Raw genomic sequence first — 15,604 nt, 5'->3', positions numbered from 1 at the left:
GGGAATTGGTTTTCATCTCAAAATACCAAATCCTCCATGAATTTGCAGGAAACATTTAATAAAAAATGCTAAAACTGTTATTTCAATGGGCTTCTGTGATTGGATAATGTCTCTCGTGTCGTCATTTCCTACTTGCAGCTCGTACACTTCCGGAAGAAGCGGAAGACAACAGTGGACAGTCACAGCTCAAGCACAACACAAGCAACATTTTCAAATAAGAAGAAAAAGACCGAAAGCCATTTTGATTTGAGTCGTTTGACAACCAAAGACCAACACTGTCGACATGGTGAGTGACACTCCGCTTTGGCTCAACGTTAACGAAACATTCAACGTTCTATCGAAACAAACCGTACTTGGAGCAGTTTAGCTAGCGAGCGAGTGACTAACAACAACACGACTTCAGCAGGAAGCTGCTCTGTCATCATGGACTTTAGGTCCTGGGTGGATTGTACCAACTCACGTATAATTCATGTTATTTTAATAGGATTTGGTTTGTTCCACAGTTTTCCTTCCACGTATTCGACCACCCGATGTCTCGGGGGTTTCAGAACCGCTTCTCCACTCAGTACCGCTGCTACTCTGTGTCCATGCTGGCAGGTCCCAACGACCGCTCCGACGTGGAGAAAGGAGGAAAAAGTAAGTATTATTATTGTCACAAAATATGCCCCATATTCTTCAATACACTGCCTGTAAAATCGCGTCTTGGTCAAATCAAATCTCAATCAAATAATTCAATTGCAAACATAGGATTTTGTTTGTTGTAAATACAGAAATGCTTTTGAGTCTTCTCTTTATTGAATCTTTTAAATGATAATAACTAACTGAACGGAAATAATAATAGTAATAATGCCTTCATTTATATAATACAAAAGTTACAAAGTGCTCTACAAAGACTAAAAAACAAGAGTTACAGGTAAGTAACGAATACAATAGAATTGATAAAGTAATAATGCCAAGCGAGGTAGGAATTACTAAAACACAGTACATACAACAAAAATAAAACGGAAGAATACACAATTTTGAGATAAAGCAATTCTGAAAAAGTGCATTTTTAAGATGTCAAACTTTGATTCTTCAGTCCACAATGCGTTTTTCCCCACTCTGCGATAGTTCACTCCTTCTTTTTTTGCCCCAATCAAACCTAATGAAACCTGTATGAATGCAGTGTTTCCCAAATGTGATGGGGAAATTCAGAATAATCATAAAGTCACAAGAAACCTGAACTACCGTACCAGTGAGTCATCTCTGCTCTCTTGAGCTGCCAACCTATCGTTATGTAAGCTGTAGACCCCTGTGAACATGTCTGTGGATCTAGTTTTGTTAAAGGTGTATCAGTTCAAGCTCTTTCCTATTTCTAAAAGTAAAAAATGCTAAAATCAGCCATAGTTTTGAAAGATACATTACATTTTACAGCAGTTTCTCTGTAATTCCTCAAAAATAACGGTGGTTTGCCCTTTTGTTTGTACGGTGATAATTCACAAACATTATTATAAAATGTTGCATCTTGCATATCTTATGTGTCCAAATACTTTGAACCTGAAGCAAAGATGTTTACATGATGTGTTGTCTCAGCTAATGGGCGGTTTCTTTTTCAGTAATAATGCCACCTTCAGCCCTCGACCAGCTCAGTAAGTGCAAGTTAAATAAAACACCTCTTCATTACAAAAGTCCCGTATGAACCGTCCATGGATCTTAACCTTTCTGCTCCTTTTCCTTGTACAGGCAGACTTAACATCACCTATCCAATGCTGTTTAAGCTGACCAACAAGAACTCCGACAGGATGACACACTGCGGCGTGCTGGAGTTTGTGGCAGACGAGGGAATCTGCTACCTGCCTCACTGGGTGAGAAAAAGAAACTGTCTGAATTGTTTTCTGTTGATTTTAAAGCCACTCTGTAAGTATCCACCAAGGCAGCACTGTAGATCTGCTTCTTTCTGTTTGATGCAGATGATGCAGAATCTCCTACTGGAGGAAGGTGGTCTGGTCCAAGTGGAAAGTGTTAACCTCATGGTGGCCACTTACTCAAAGTTCCAGCCACAGAGCCCCGACTTTCTGGACATTACAAACCCCAAGGCAGTGTAAGAAATAATAGTTAGGAACATTGAATTGACCCGTTTTCACATGTAGGTTTTTTAACTATAGGGAGTAACTAAGTTGTCACTTTATTTCAGACTGGAGAATGCACTGAGGAACTTTGCCTGCTTGACAACTGGTGATGTCGTAGCTATCAACTACAACGAAAAGGTGAATTCAATTATTCAAATTGGTGTCGGACTAGTCTTTGTTTTTGCTCTACTTTATACGACTACTAATGGAATCTGTGTTATTGTTTCAGATATACGAGCTGCGGGTGATGGAGACCAAGCCAGATAAAGCCGTGTCTATCATCGAGTGCGATATGAACGTAAGCTCCTCGAAAGCCGTGATTATCACAGACAACAGTGAAGTATTCTGCCGTGTTCTCCGCTTTAAATGTGTTGTGACTCTGTTTCTCAGGTGGATTTTGACGCTCCTTTGGGTTACAAAGAGCCCGAACGACGACCCCAGCCCCAGGAAGAACCAACGGTAAGCACCGAACCCTAAAGGTACATGTACAGTTTGTGCTCTGAACAATTTGATAAAAAAAACTCAATTCTTCACAGGAGGAAGAAGCAGATCCCACCAGCTACGCCGACATGGACCTGGGATTCAGAGTGAGTAAATGTTGCTGTGGGTTAGAGACAAATAAGCCGCGCTGATAACCGTAACAACTGCAGCTAATGTAACTTCTGGTGTGTTTCCTATCCTCAGGCTTTCACCGGCTCTGGCAATCGTTTGGATGGTAAACTAAAAGGGATTGAGCCCAGCCCCGTCCCTCTTGACCCAAGTGACATCAAAAGGTGATGTTCAGTATTTTATACATGTACACATGAAGTGGCCAAAAAAATGGAATATTGTAACATAATGTTTGAACTATTCAACATGATAACGCTGCAACATTCTTAAGATTTTGGGGAATGACGTAAAACCAGGGCCCGATCTGAGGACGTTTATGGCCAGCACCTTAAATGTGCTAAATTAACATTACTACAGCAACTTTTTCCCATGTAAATATATTGTGGAGTCGTGGCATCCTGAGCAGAGAAGGAAGTCGGTTACACTGTGTGTGTTGTAATCCGGGCTTCTCTGTGGGTTTTTTTTTTTTACGTGCCCCACTGGCTAGCTAATCGCCGCCACTCTGCACTGCGCTCATACGGCAGTTAGCGCCGATAACGTTGTCGCGGGAGTGTATCGCACACCCACTGGTTCATCCTCAGGTTTGCTCTGTCAGCACTGTTGCTGTTGTTTGCACTGTCCGGGCTGTTGGCACAGTAAGTTGCTTGCCGTCGCCATGTTGAGAGCCGTGTGGAGGCAATCCCTCGATCATAGATTTGCTCTGAATTTAGTACCTTTCAAGCTCTAAGCCAGCTGGCACCCCACACGAAGTCTTCTTGGCCCTTTGGCTATATTTGACAAGACGTCTCAAAAAAAAAACCGAAATCTTCCATGAGTTGGTTGTAGATCGGTTGGTGAGCTGAGTTTTGACATAGAATGTGACGGGTGAAGCACAGCAGATTGCGTTGTGGACTGACACATTTATTTTTTCCTGTGAGTGAGTACTGACCACTATGGTACAGTACAGCAGGAGATGATATAAGGCTATGATGATGTTTGTGAGGTCTTTGACAAACAGCTGGAAATAATAAGTCTAACACCTGCTGGAGAATTGCCTGTGTAATTCATAGTTTGGCCATTTAACAAATTGCTAAATCTAACAATAGACTTGCCTCACTTTGCAGTGTTTGACTGCTAGAATGTGTCAAATTGTCTTTTTTTTTTTACTGTTGCACAATGGGACATTCATTTATGAATGGTCAGAGTTCCACAGTGTAAGGAGACACTCAAGCTGTTCAATCTTTATTTTACTATATGTCACTCAACATTGAACCATTCTAGCAGTGTGTTTTAGCCTTGAGTGTAAATTCTTAACCTTGAACTCTGAACTTTCATTTCACAGAGGCATTCCCAACTACGAATTCAAAGTTGGCAGGATCACCTTCATCAGAAACTCGAGGCCTCTGCCCAGGAAATTTGTAGATGATGTAAGAAATGTGGAGGATTTAATCATACATTTGTACATATTACACTAGGCTGTATTTACAGTGTTTCAGTTTCTCACACTCTTTTCCGGTACAACCTTTTTGTTCATAGCACTGGAACTAAACAATTTTATTGTGTCATTCATTCTATTTGTCTATAATGAATTCTCTAAATACATTTTCTTGTCAAACTCATGCTGTAATATTCCAGTCATAACTATTAAAATCTCTTTTAACCCCCCCCCAGGATGATGCCCTGAACAGATTCATCGCCTTCTCTGGAGAAGGACAATCACTACGCAAGAAGGGCAGAAAGCCTTGAAGGATTCTAAGTGGAGAGACTGGATAATGTGCACGGACTCACCATATCAATTGTTACCTGCAACAGCAAAGTAAAAAAAAAAAAACTGGCCTTCAGGTGCACTGCTGGGATTTTATTTGTGTCCCTTTGAAATGTTTCTGCTGTTGAGCTGGGATTCTATAGAATTAAAACTCTGACAGTAATATCTTTGTCAACAAAAGCCGAGCTCCGTAAATTGCGGCCTGGAGTTTGTGGAATAAATATGAATAAATTATATCACCACACCACCAAAGAAAAAGAATAACTTGTGGAGTGTAGTTGTGATATTAGAACATTTCCCCCCTTTTTCCATGATTGTTACATTTATACAATTTACTTTAGGTATACTGTTATCTAGAGTCCCATTCTTATAAAATGGGAGCAATAATAGCTCAATACTTTTGTTTTTAATTATAATGAAAATCATTTTATGTTTGGGTTTTTTGAGTTAAATGAGTAATTTTCGATTCCCCCGCCTTTTTTATTTTTTTCTTGGTTTATTTATAGACAAATAAAGGATTGTTTGAAATTGATTGTCACTAATAGTTCATTTTGTAATGTCCAAGCATGTAAACAAACTACATAATGAAACTAGTATATAATAGGATGTTCCTATGGCATTTTTCTTGACTTGGAATTAGACACATTTATTTCCAAAAAAGCAGATATGTCTGGTTGTCCAGTTCTAATTAGACAGTGTAATGGCAGGATGAATTGACGAGTAATAAGCAAGTAATGCATACTTTATAACACCAACAGATGGCGGAAAAACAAAGATGTCAAAGAAGAAATGTCCATATTTGTCCAAAACAGGTTCTTGTCTTAACAAATGCAGGGTAATCATGGTTACTACAACGAGGGGATGTTTGGTTAGTGATGACTAGTATTAGTCATTCATGTTTTTGTTTCGTTTTGATGTTTGCTGTCCGAAAGTGTTTAGTGAGTATTTCTTAATGGGCTTTTATTTTGAAATGTACTCGAACCGGATGTTTTGTCGGTGTATTTGCTAGCGCGGCTAGCAATGGACCGGTCTGGTAAAGACGCGTGGAGGGTAATTTTACAGTTCTTGTGTTGTTAGCTCAATTTTATGATTTACTTTCATCTACCTTGTTTTTGTTAGTCCTGATTATGAATGACAAATGCCAAATCTGACCCAAAATAGTTACCACGGTGATTAACATTAGCTATCGTTGCTAAATTGCCCTTAGCTAGCAATAAGCAATGTCAGGTAAACGAGGAGGTCTTAACAGAAACGTTGCTGTTTAGCGTGATCTGATTCATGGTTTGATTTGAAATCTATTGTTACTGATCTACAAAAAACTACATGTAAATGTAGTTAGATACTTGTAACGCTGGATCAGCCACAGACCAAACTGAGGTTCATACACATTAGCGACCTAAGGGAGGTGCTGTCAGACTGTTTATTTTCCTTTTTTCTTCTATTGAAAGTAACGTTTAGTCAACACTATTGCATTTTTAAAAAGTAATGAACAGTATTACATACAAACGATGTTTACGATAGCGTCTTTGCTAGTGGACGATTCATTAACTAGCCCCAATATATCTATTAACTTCATGTTTTAAATAAGACATTATGAAATACATCATATGAATAATAGACAAAATAAAGACTATAAAAGCCTTAGCCAGCTCCACAAGTTAGGCACTCCCCAGGTTAATCCTTTATTATGTCTTGCACGAGCTTGTTAGATGTAACCAGAAAAGTGGAAGTGATGCAGTCACTCTCCAGAGACACAACATTAGAGGGTCAAAATATAATTTGGAACAAGTTGTACTTGGTGATGAGTCCTGCTTTTGTCTGCTTGTACAGCCGCCCCGAGCCTGTGATGACTACTGGAGTGAATTCAGACATTGCAAAAGCTTGAAGAACCGTTTTCACCACTATTACACGTACGGCACCTCGCCATCCTGCCAGCAGTGGAAGGAGGACTACCACACCTGCAGAGAGTGGGAGAAACACAGAGCTGCTGAATCCAAGGTACAGTGTCAGAAAGTCACGTGGTTTCAATTGTAAAAACCTGTGATCAAACTGGTAATATTCATGGTGCCTTAATCTGAGTGACCTGAAGAACCAAGAAAAAAAATCTATAGCTTGAAATTATGATAGATTTATTTTACGTAACCTGTGTTGCAGGAAGCCTTGCAGAAGAGTGAAAGGAACAGAGTGGCAGAGCAGAGAAACTTCACCCCGGTGTGGGAACTGAGGCGAGAGCCTCCCAGAGACTGGCACATGCCGCTGAACCAGGAAAAGCCTCAGGACTCATGATGACCGGTCACTATTGACCTGACAGAGACACTGGTCACTTGTTGCCATGTCAAGCTGTATTCAGTGAGCTGCTGTGTGAAAACAAGCATGCATGTTTAAACAGCGGTAGCAGCACCTAGTGCTCACTGATGAGTATGACAGCATCTGTATTTATCCAGCAAATTACAAGATGATCTCTCCGAAGGCATTGTTGTTTTTTGTTGTCATAAATGATTAATTCTTTAAGGCTCGTGTAAAAATACAAATGCACTCAGACTTGCTGTAAATGAGTTTAAAGAGGAGTTTCCTTGTTTTTCTGTGTTAAGCGTGAGAAATGCAGAATATTGGGTCAAATAATGCAATGGATACATTTTGAAGATTAAATGTATTTCACCCAAGTAATGAAGTATCTGTTGTGTTTCCATAAGGCTGAGATTAATAATTACTGCTGCACTAGAAAACACTTTTGAAGGCATTAAACAGGAGTTGGCCACAGTAAGCCTGTCAACATTTCCCAGAAGCACCGTAGTCTCTTCAGTTTGTGCTGTAGATACTTCTGTGATTAATGTATTATAAATGCAATAATATAACAAAATTCAGCTTTACAGCTTCAACTCAGAGCAGTTTTCTGTCTCATTTCTGTGATAGTTTTTCCTAAAATTACACGAGAGGCTTAAAAATATTTTTGAACAAATTTGATCAATAAAAAGTGGTTTTATTTCCTGTTTCTTCCATTATGTTTTATACAGAGACTTTAATGTGGAGGAAAAAGAAAACCATGCATGCTGTTGCATTTGATAGACATGAATCAACTGAGGTGACCAATTCAAGAAAGGAAAAAACAACAACATTCACATGAAGGCAGCATGTTGGCTTAATAAATCATGTAAAAACAAGGACACTAAATACACACAGGCTGCACCCACAGCCCTCCCTTGTCCATCACTGTGTGTAAACTTTAGTAATGTTGTTGTATTTCCCATCTGGAGCTTCATATTTGCTCTTCGGCGGTGTGTAGACAGGACCGTCGTGAGTGAAGGGAAACAGAAGGGGGTCTGGCTTCAGCGCCGCCTGGTACAGCTCCTCAGACTCCAACTTCAGCTCCTCCAGCGCCTCCCTCTGTGCTTCTAGAGAAAGCTCAACAGCCTGCACTTCAGCCATGTGCTGCTCCTGCAAGAGCAAAGACAGAAGAGCACATCAAATATAGCCCACTTAGTGCGCATGATGGAGGTCAGAGGCAAGATTTTTCCATAAAAGCTTAGGCGATGGAAGTGTTATCGGTTAAGTGGTGACCTGTTTGTATCGACACCACTCCTTCAGCAGCAGGGCGCGACCCTCGCTTTCTTCAAATGACAGCCTGGGTGCAGAGCGTTCCCTTTGTACGAGAATAAGAAACATCAATTTACAGCACTTTAAAGTCAGTGAGCACTAAATAGCAAGGAAAGAACAAAAAGGTACAGTAAGTCAAATAAAAAGGAGGACGAATGATACATAAACAGCAAATGTGTCCATAAAATGTTGTTTTAATGCCTGCTAGCCTTAATGCTAGAGGACTTTGTGTAGTTAATTTGCTGTTTGGAACCGACAATATGATCTTGTTCAACAACAGTTGTGGTGTAATTTATGTCACATCCATCCCTAAACCCCTATATCCTAGAGGTGATCAACAAAAATGTAAAACTTTTAGCTATCTTCAGCCTGCCCCAAATAAACTGATTTTTACACATTAAAACTCAAGAGTGTTTTGAACTCTGATGTCAACTGAATCTTTGGAGAACAGAAATGAGCTGTACCTTGTTTCATCCAAGCATTTGGCCGGAGTGATGAGGTCCTCTATGGGGATAAACTCAGGCGCGACCTTCTCCAGCTTCTTCAGCTTTTTTCTCATCCTCTCCTTCAACATCTGCTCCCTTCTTGGGTCCACTTTTTTCTTCTTCTTGGGCTCCGCTCTTAAACACAAAGCACAGCTCTGTGAGCATAATAAACCGCAATATATATTTTAAATTAAATCTGGGAAACATATTGATACCGTGACATGAAACATGACATTGTCTGGGATTTTCATAGTGATCTAAACAGAAACAAATGCCGTCATATCAAGTAGTTTTCAGTGTTGACTTGAGCGTAAATTGCGAATTATTTTGATTGTCAGCTGTTTGGGTCATTATGAGGCAACACTGCCATTCTCTGGTTCCAGCCTCAAATGTAAAGACTGCATCGCTTTATTTGCTTTTCTCCATTTTATATCATCATAAATGACAGTTATGACATCAAGACGTCCCTTTGGATTCTGGAAACTTGAGGTTGACAGTTTTGAGCATTAATTGATTTTTAAAAAAGAGATGATCAATTAAATGTAGGATCTGTCTCCATTGAAAGTGGGTTTAAGTAATGCATGTTCCCAACAAATTAGCAATTCATCAAACAAACAAAAAACAATTGACATGCAGACAAACCGGGACTTTTGCTCATACCTCAGTGGAGCAGATGTCTTCAGTGTCCTCACTGGTGCGAACCAGGGACTCTGTACAGCATGATGATGTTCTCCCAACAGGAAGCTGTAAAACGACGAGCGACTGTCAACCACAGAAGTGATTAGCAGCATTTCTCTACTGAATAACCTTAGCTATGTTAGCACTAGGTAGCTCGTACCTACATTGTTAACCGGTCATACCGCAAACACTCACCTTGACGGAGCGGTCTGTCGGGACAACACCCTGCAGAGACAGCGCGATAAAGCAGCAGACATCTCTCCACTGTTTCACTTTAAACACCCTTGCTTCGCCTGTCCCCCAAGGATGTTGTGCTGTCCCCTTGCTCGAACGATAGCCAGACGTGGCGCGAGAAGATGACGTTGTCGAGCTGTCACGCTCACAATTTCACGGGCGCACTTTCGTGTATTTTGTTTGTGCAAATAATTACATAAAATGCATTAAATACAGAATACTTTGTAAATAAAACCAATTATAAAATGATGCAAGACGTTACTGTTTTTTAACAGTTTAATATTGTCGTAGTTTGAATATATATATATGTAACATTTTTGTCGAATCTTACTGGACGAGTGGAAAATTGGCGGCTGAAGTATTTAGAGGAAAGGTCGCGTTTTTTTTCCTCATTCACCACGGACTCATCCAGAGCACAGTGAAACAAGAAGACATCAGTGGAAGAGTTTGATCCTGACAGTGGTGTTTTGATAATTCTGCATCATGGCGCTCCTCAGAGGTAAACAAGCTTGTTTCAGTTCAGCGGGAGGCGAAAAAAAGCAGGTGGACCTTTGAAATGGTTAATGTTGGGGCTTAATTTCTCCTATTTGTGTCTCAGTGTAGGATTACTAGTGACCTAAAATTAATGAAGTTATCTCTGAAAGTTGATTTTATGTAATTATATGTCAGTAGATATGTTTTTCAAATCACAACGTCACTGTGAAATAGGTGAAAGGTGACAAGATGGTGTCAAGATCATTATCAGCTTGTCGATAGTTTGTCCACAGTTACCTTTCGATCCACTGGAAAAATAATAATATTAATCTCACTTAATTACCTCCAGTGATGGAGGGAAGGAAAGGAGAAGTAAAACTATTTACAGAGCGACCTATGAAAGTGAATATTAGTTAAGATGTATTCCACTTAGAATTGTCTGCATTTTATTATTTAAAATTAATTGACATTAACTTTGGTAAGGCATTACATTATCGTTACAAATACGGTATTGGATTAAAAATATTGTGTCACTACCGTGTAAGCAGCTGCGTGGCAGGCGTGGCAACTTGCACCACACTAACCACTTCAGGGTAGTTGAATCTAGAGCTAGTCTGAATACAGGTTTTTAATGTAAAAATTAAAAAACAACAACGTATTTTTGAGTAACTAGTTGTAACAACAGATCTCAGATAAATGTAGTGAAGTAAAAAGTACAATATTAACCTCTGACATTTAGTGGAGTGGAAGTGTTAAGTAACTTAAAAGGGAAAAACTCAAGTAAAATACAAGTACTTCTAAACTTTAATATAGTTACTTGTGCAAATACAACTGTACAACTTTCACAACACTAAACACACCCCTCCAGCACGAGTCAGCTGTTGACTCAGGACATGTATCATGTCCTGAGTCAACAGTTCAATGTCTGATTAAACACGAGAAGGCATATCAACACAGTATTTCAAGATAACCATCATACTCATAATACCTAGTGACTTGGGTTTTATGAAAGGATTGAATGCAAACACATACTTGTATATAATAATAATAGGACATTTTAATTACTTATTTTCTTTTTCTGAGGATTTGCACATGAAGCAAGTTGCAGAAGATTTAAACCCTTTGTTTAATATACAGTATGTTTCTTATAAAGAAGTTCCAGTTTCACTGTTCTAGATGTAGTTACGTACTCCTCTTGTCCCTCCAGTCCAACTTTATCCATCTGATGTTATTTTCCCTATAATACTGCATCTTCATCTTCTGCATCTCAGTGCACTGGCTGTGTCAACCATCTCTGCAGTGTGCACCGCCCAGTACGTCCTGACCCCGTGACCCTGGCTGTGGCTCAGTGGTGGGTGCTTTAAAGTCAAACTCTGTTTGGTTTTATCTCTGCAGGTGTATTTGTTGTAGCTGCCAAGCGCACTCCGTTTGGCACCTATGGTGGTGTGCTGAAGGATCACAGTGCAACAGACTTGGCTGAGCATGCAGCCAAAGCCGCCCTCGCAGCAGGGGGCGTGGCTCCAGAACTTGTAAACAGTGTCATCATGGGAAATGTCATGCAGGTACCCAAAATCTAACAGATCCACAGCTACAATTAATAGATCACTACTACAATCACGTGAAAATCTTGACGAGTGTATTGATGCTGTTTAGTTTCATCTACCCCCCTAATTTCAGAGCTCAGCTGATGCACCCTACATTGCTCGTCATGTGGGTCTGAGGTGTGGTGTTCCGATCCCAGTGCCCGCTCTCACTGTGAACAGACTGTGTGGATCTGGTTTTCAGTCCATCATCAATGGTGCTCAAGTAAGCACTCCACCGAGAACAAAAACATTCTGGGAGAAATACAAATGTAGAATGAATCATAATATTATGCACTATGGACACTAATGTATATGTGTAAAAGTACATGCATTAGTAAGAGCACAATATATCAATTGCACATAATGTGTCTCATCTTTGGTCTGTTACCTTGTGTGCTTGTAGGAGATTTGCCTCAGGGAGTCCGAGGTGGTCCTGTGCGGAGGCTCAGAGAGTATGAGTCAGGCCCCGTACGCTGTTCGCAACATACGATTTGGTACAAAGTTTGGACTCGATCTCAAGGTTGGCTTCTTGTTGATTTTTCTCTGCTCTCTAATCCCCAAACACTTGACACAAATGTACATGAGACGCTAAGACCGCTTGTTTTTAAACTCCAGAAGCTTTTGCTGCAAAGATTAAAAAAAACTTTCCTCGTCTTCCTGACAGCTAGAGGACACCCTGTGGGCGGGCCTGACTGACCTGCACATCAAAATCCCAATGGGCATCACAGCAGAAAACCTGGCAGAGAAATACCAGATCACACGAGAAGAAGTTGATAACTATGCATACCAGACACAACAACGGTGGAAGGCAGGTAAGACGGGTTTCGTTCTTTGATATCTTTTCGAAATATTCACAATCTGATCACCTCGTTAAGAAGTTAACTCATTCTTAATAGTTAAATCGTACCTGTTCTATTCACAGCTCACGAGGCTGGTTACTATACAGCGGAAATTGCTCCCATTGATGTGAAAGCTAGGAAAGGCAAGGTGTCCATGACCCATGATGAACACCCTCGTCCACAGACCACTATGGAACAGTTGGCCAAAATGCCTACTGTCTTCAAGAAGGGAGGGACTGTTACCGCTGCCAACGCTTCGGTGAGTTCACGCCTTACAGCCACATGTGTGTGTTACGGGCACATGTCCTCCGAGTTTTTAAACTTTAAATATAATTCTTACTCGTTCCGTTATCTTTGCTCAAGCTTAACTAAACAGCCTGGCTGAGAGTGAGCCTGGGAATTTAGGGAGCAGTGTTTCCTACAGGATTTAGCAATACTGTGGTGGGTGGACCTCGGACCCCAAAGTGGGGGCTCAGGGGCATGCTCCCCCGGAAGAACGATTAAATGCATCAATCTGGTGCACTTTGAGCGCAAAATGATTGGGATAGATCTTTGAAGAACTTTGTGCTCTTGTAAACAATTGTGTGCTTTAGTAAACAATGTAATCATAAACACATTTGTTGTATGGATATGAATGGCATGGTAAAAAAGTCGCACCCAAAAAGCGAGATGGAAGTCACGCTTGAAGCCCGAGGGCCTCTAGTAGTTCACTTTTTAAACACCAAGGGGCCTGGGGGCTCTCACACTGAAAGCGCTAAGGGGTCTGGGGGGCCCTAGTGGTTAACTCGCGCTATAATCACCCAGGGGTCTCTTGGGCAGCTTGCACTGTGCACACTGAGGGCCCTGGAGTTCAGATTGCGCGGCCTGAGGCTTAGAGGCCCCTTGGCAGTCTGAGACCTCGAGGCACTGGCCCCTCTGGCCCGGTCCACAACTATAATCCAACAGTGCTGTCTTAACTTCAGGATCTGAGGTGGTCCGTTTCTGTTTTGTGGTCTGTTTTACTTCATTTAAAATAAATTTAATTTAGTTTTTAAAAGGACTTATGACTTGTGTCAGTTTCCTTTAGAGTTCCACAGTTTGATTTACAGTAAAACAAATCATGCAACTATTGTTACTGTCTGCCACCATGGTGGGAAGTAACTGACTATTACTAAATCTACCCCTCTCTCCTTTAATCTCCAGGGTATATCTGATGGTGCTGCTGCTGTGGTGATTGCAAGTGAAGATGCGCTGAGTGAACACAAGCTCACTCCTCTGGCCAGAATTGTGTCCTATCATGTTTCAGGCTGTGACCCGAGCATTATGGGAATTGGTAAGGGACACCACTGTTTTGGAGATGTAATTTAATCCCTTTGAACTAAAAGGAATGAATGACTGTTGTGGTATTTGGTTATTTTAAAGAAAGAATTTCTCTGGTGTCTTTTAAACATCTTAGGTCCCGTTCCAGCAATCACAGAAGCTCTTAAAAAAGCCGGTCTGACTCTCAACGACATGGATCTTGTGGAGGTTTGTTATCAGTGAAACACTAATCATTGTGACTTTCTCCATCAGATTGTGTCATACATTTCATCAGTGTTGGAAGAAGTACTCAGACCTAAGTCCAGACTTAAGTAGAAACACCAATACGCAGTCTAAAACACATTCCATTACATGTCCTGCATTTAGAAATGTACTGATATAAAAGTACACAAGTATTATCAGCAAAATATACTTAAAGTATCAGAAGTAAAAGTGAAATGTCCCCTGAGACTGATATACTATTATCTCCGCCTGGGAGGTCATGCGTGCACGTGCGTGTGTCCACCCCTGTGTCTGTCCACGGCTAATCTCGCACTCTGCTGCTGCAAACGGCAAAATATTTTGGGTGCACAGTTATGGCTGCATGTTCAAGGACCTCTCTTGGTTGTGGTTAGTCACAGTTTCTCAAAACACCTTTCATTGCCTGTTTATTCCTGCTATTGACTGACTGCTGACTCCTCACTCACTGAGTGCATCACCAACCTCCAGCCAATACTCAGTGACCAAAGACACAGTTTGCAGTGTGTATTTGGCTAACAGCTTACAGGTGTACTATATCTATCATGCACTAACTGCTGGGTATTGGGACCGCTGCTCTGCTGCTGACTTTTATTGTTTTATACTGTGTGTTTGGCTAACTGCTAACAGAACTACTACTACACATATTGCTGTACCTCGCCGCAACTCAGCCACTGCTAAGTGCACTTTTCTAGTTGTTGTGTCACTGATGTAATTTGCTTTGCACAGGTCAACGAAGCGTTTGCCCCTCAGTATCTGGCTGTCGCTAAGGCTCTTGGACTGGATCCAGCGAAAAGCAACGTTAACGGTGGAGCTATTGCCATCGGTCATCCTCTCGGTGCTTCTGGAGCACGTATCACTGCCCACCTGGTTCATGAGCTCAGGTAATTTTGTCTTTTAGTAATTAGAGTTGTTGTGTACAGTTGCGGCGTTCGCCCAAAATATGTGGTTATTAGTATCAGGTGATATGTCTGCATATTAAGTAGCTTTAATTATGATCTTTGTTTTTGACAGGCGACGAGGAGGCAGGTACGCTGTTGGCTCTGCCTGCATCGGGGGTGGTCAGGGTATCGCCATCATCCTCGAAAAGTACTGACCCAAGAAGCTGCCCGTATCAGAAGAAGTACTGCTGAAGAATGTCTTGCCTCACCGTTGAGATTTTTTGAAAAACCCTTTCACATACACATGAAATGTCAAATGCTGGTCTGTTTTTCCCTAGTACAAAAAGATGACTCAACATTAATTTTTTGCTGCTTACTTTTACTTCTTTCAATGTAATTGTACAAAAAAAGTGTAATAAATGTTTCAGTCCATTATTGCGTTGGAAGCCCTGTGAAGATAAAGAGCTACTGCACATTTCTGTGCTCGATGCCCGAGAGGGCAAGAGACTGTTTGTGTATGTGCCCGAGACACAGAGCTAGGTTCTTGGTTACATTAACATGTGTAGCATATTATTAACTCATAGATAAGAGTTTGTGTTACATTATAGTAGAGTTAGAAAGGGACTCTGAACTCTCATGTTTTTCTTTACAATCTTCTCTATCACTCCATTAACAGGGATCATTATTTCCAGAACATGTGTCTGACCTGTGATGGCTCCAGCAAAAACTGATTTTGTAAATCTGCGTCAAAGAATCGCAATAAATAACATTTGCAAAAAAGTGTGCTTTTGAAGTTTTCATGATCAGCCCATGGTGGCAACCAATGCTATTTTTTTCTA

At 40.8% G+C, this 15,604-nt stretch overlaps 4 protein-coding genes across 6 annotated transcripts; 3 read left to right on the top strand and 1 right to left on the bottom strand.

Annotated features, from left to right (window-relative positions):
* The first annotated feature begins 147 nt into the window (after positions 1 to 147).
* Positions 148 to 4,993, top strand: ufd1l (ubiquitin recognition factor in ER associated degradation 1). Its single transcript, XM_076098813.1, has 12 exons — positions 148 to 286; positions 504 to 636; positions 1,596 to 1,628; positions 1,723 to 1,844; positions 1,950 to 2,080; positions 2,174 to 2,246; positions 2,338 to 2,406; positions 2,499 to 2,567; positions 2,645 to 2,695; positions 2,793 to 2,881; positions 4,039 to 4,123; positions 4,368 to 4,993. Exons 1-12 carry the CDS (start codon positions 284 to 286, stop codon positions 4,440 to 4,442), a joined length of 933 nt encoding a protein of 310 aa, XP_075954928.1. The 5' UTR covers positions 148 to 283; the 3' UTR covers positions 4,443 to 4,993.
* Positions 4,994 to 5,092: 99 nt separating this feature from the next.
* Positions 5,093 to 7,128, top strand: cunh22orf39 (chromosome unknown C22orf39 homolog). Of its 2 annotated transcripts, none has more exons than XM_076098817.1 (3): positions 5,093 to 5,329; positions 6,292 to 6,459; positions 6,616 to 7,128. In XM_076098817.1, exons 1-3 carry the CDS (start codon positions 5,237 to 5,239, stop codon positions 6,745 to 6,747), a joined length of 393 nt encoding a protein of 130 aa, XP_075954932.1. In that variant the 5' UTR covers positions 5,093 to 5,236; the 3' UTR covers positions 6,748 to 7,128. The 2 variants fall into 2 exon arrangements, with proteins under 2 accessions (XP_075954932.1, XP_075954933.1); XM_076098818.1 differs by having other exon boundaries at positions 5,148 to 5,511.
* A 292-nt stretch (positions 7,129 to 7,420) lies between these two features.
* mrpl40 (mitochondrial ribosomal protein L40) lies at positions 7,421 to 9,570 on the bottom strand. 2 transcript variants are annotated; one of them, XM_076098816.1, is made up of 5 exons: positions 9,414 to 9,570; positions 9,201 to 9,284; positions 8,520 to 8,675; positions 8,020 to 8,101; positions 7,421 to 7,896 (listed from the first exon to the last, which is right to left on the bottom strand). In XM_076098816.1, exons 1-5 carry the CDS (start codon positions 9,473 to 9,475, stop codon positions 7,669 to 7,671), a joined length of 612 nt encoding a protein of 203 aa, XP_075954931.1. In that variant the 5' UTR covers positions 9,476 to 9,570; the 3' UTR covers positions 7,421 to 7,668. The 2 variants fall into 2 exon arrangements, with proteins under 2 accessions (XP_075954931.1, XP_075954930.1); XM_076098815.1 differs by having other exon boundaries at positions 9,201 to 9,302; positions 9,414 to 9,562.
* A 228-nt stretch (positions 9,571 to 9,798) lies between these two features.
* acaa2 (acetyl-CoA acyltransferase 2) lies at positions 9,799 to 15,197 on the top strand. Its single transcript, XM_076098812.1, has 10 exons — positions 9,799 to 9,951; positions 11,322 to 11,488; positions 11,604 to 11,732; positions 11,913 to 12,029; positions 12,174 to 12,321; positions 12,432 to 12,607; positions 13,531 to 13,660; positions 13,784 to 13,854; positions 14,614 to 14,768; positions 14,899 to 15,197. Exons 1-10 carry the CDS (start codon positions 9,936 to 9,938, stop codon positions 14,978 to 14,980), a joined length of 1,191 nt encoding a protein of 396 aa, XP_075954927.1. The 5' UTR covers positions 9,799 to 9,935; the 3' UTR covers positions 14,981 to 15,197.
* The last annotated feature ends 407 nt before the right edge of the window (positions 15,198 to 15,604 follow it).

This window comes from Anarhichas minor, unplaced genomic scaffold, assembly GCF_050575085.1.
Source record: "Anarhichas minor isolate MPS153535 unplaced genomic scaffold, ASM5057508v1 ptg000025l, whole genome shotgun sequence".
Taxonomy (NCBI): domain Eukaryota; kingdom Metazoa; phylum Chordata; class Actinopteri; order Perciformes; family Anarhichadidae; genus Anarhichas; species Anarhichas minor.
This window is presented reverse-complemented; position numbering and strand designations above follow the sequence as displayed.

Excerpts from the sequence above, each read along its gene's own strand:
- cunh22orf39 (XM_076098817.1), top strand. The coding sequence starts at position 5,237 with ATGTCAAAGAAGAAATGTCCATATTTGTCCAAAACAGGTTCTTGTCTT. Across the intron at positions 5,330-6,291 it reads CTACAACGAGGGGATGTTTG|CCGCCCCGAGCCTGTGATGA; the intron begins GTTAGTGATGAC and ends CTGCTTGTACAG. Across the intron at positions 6,460-6,615 it reads ACAGAGCTGCTGAATCCAAG|GAAGCCTTGCAGAAGAGTGA; the intron begins GTACAGTGTCAG and ends CCTGTGTTGCAG.
- mrpl40 (XM_076098815.1), bottom strand. The coding sequence starts at position 9,475 with ATGTCTGCTGCTTTATCGCGCTGTCTCTGCAGGGTGTTGTCCCGACAG. Across the intron at positions 9,303-9,413 it reads CGACAGACCGCTCCGTCAAG|TCGCTCGTCGTTTTACAGCT; the intron begins GTGAGTGTTTGC and ends TGTGGTTGACAG. Across the intron at positions 7,897-8,019 it reads AGTGGTGTCGATACAAACAG|GAGCAGCACATGGCTGAAGT; the intron begins GTCACCACTTAA and ends TTGCTCTTGCAG.
- acaa2 (XM_076098812.1), top strand. Across the intron at positions 12,608-13,530 it reads TTACCGCTGCCAACGCTTCG|GGTATATCTGATGGTGCTGC; the intron begins GTGAGTTCACGC and ends TTTAATCTCCAG. Across the intron at positions 13,661-13,783 it reads CCCGAGCATTATGGGAATTG|GTCCCGTTCCAGCAATCACA; the intron begins GTAAGGGACACC and ends TAAACATCTTAG.
- ufd1l (XM_076098813.1), top strand. Across the intron at positions 1,629-1,722 it reads TTCAGCCCTCGACCAGCTCA|GCAGACTTAACATCACCTAT; the intron begins GTAAGTGCAAGT and ends TTCCTTGTACAG. Across the intron at positions 2,081-2,173 it reads ATTACAAACCCCAAGGCAGT|ACTGGAGAATGCACTGAGGA; the intron begins GTAAGAAATAAT and ends ACTTTATTTCAG.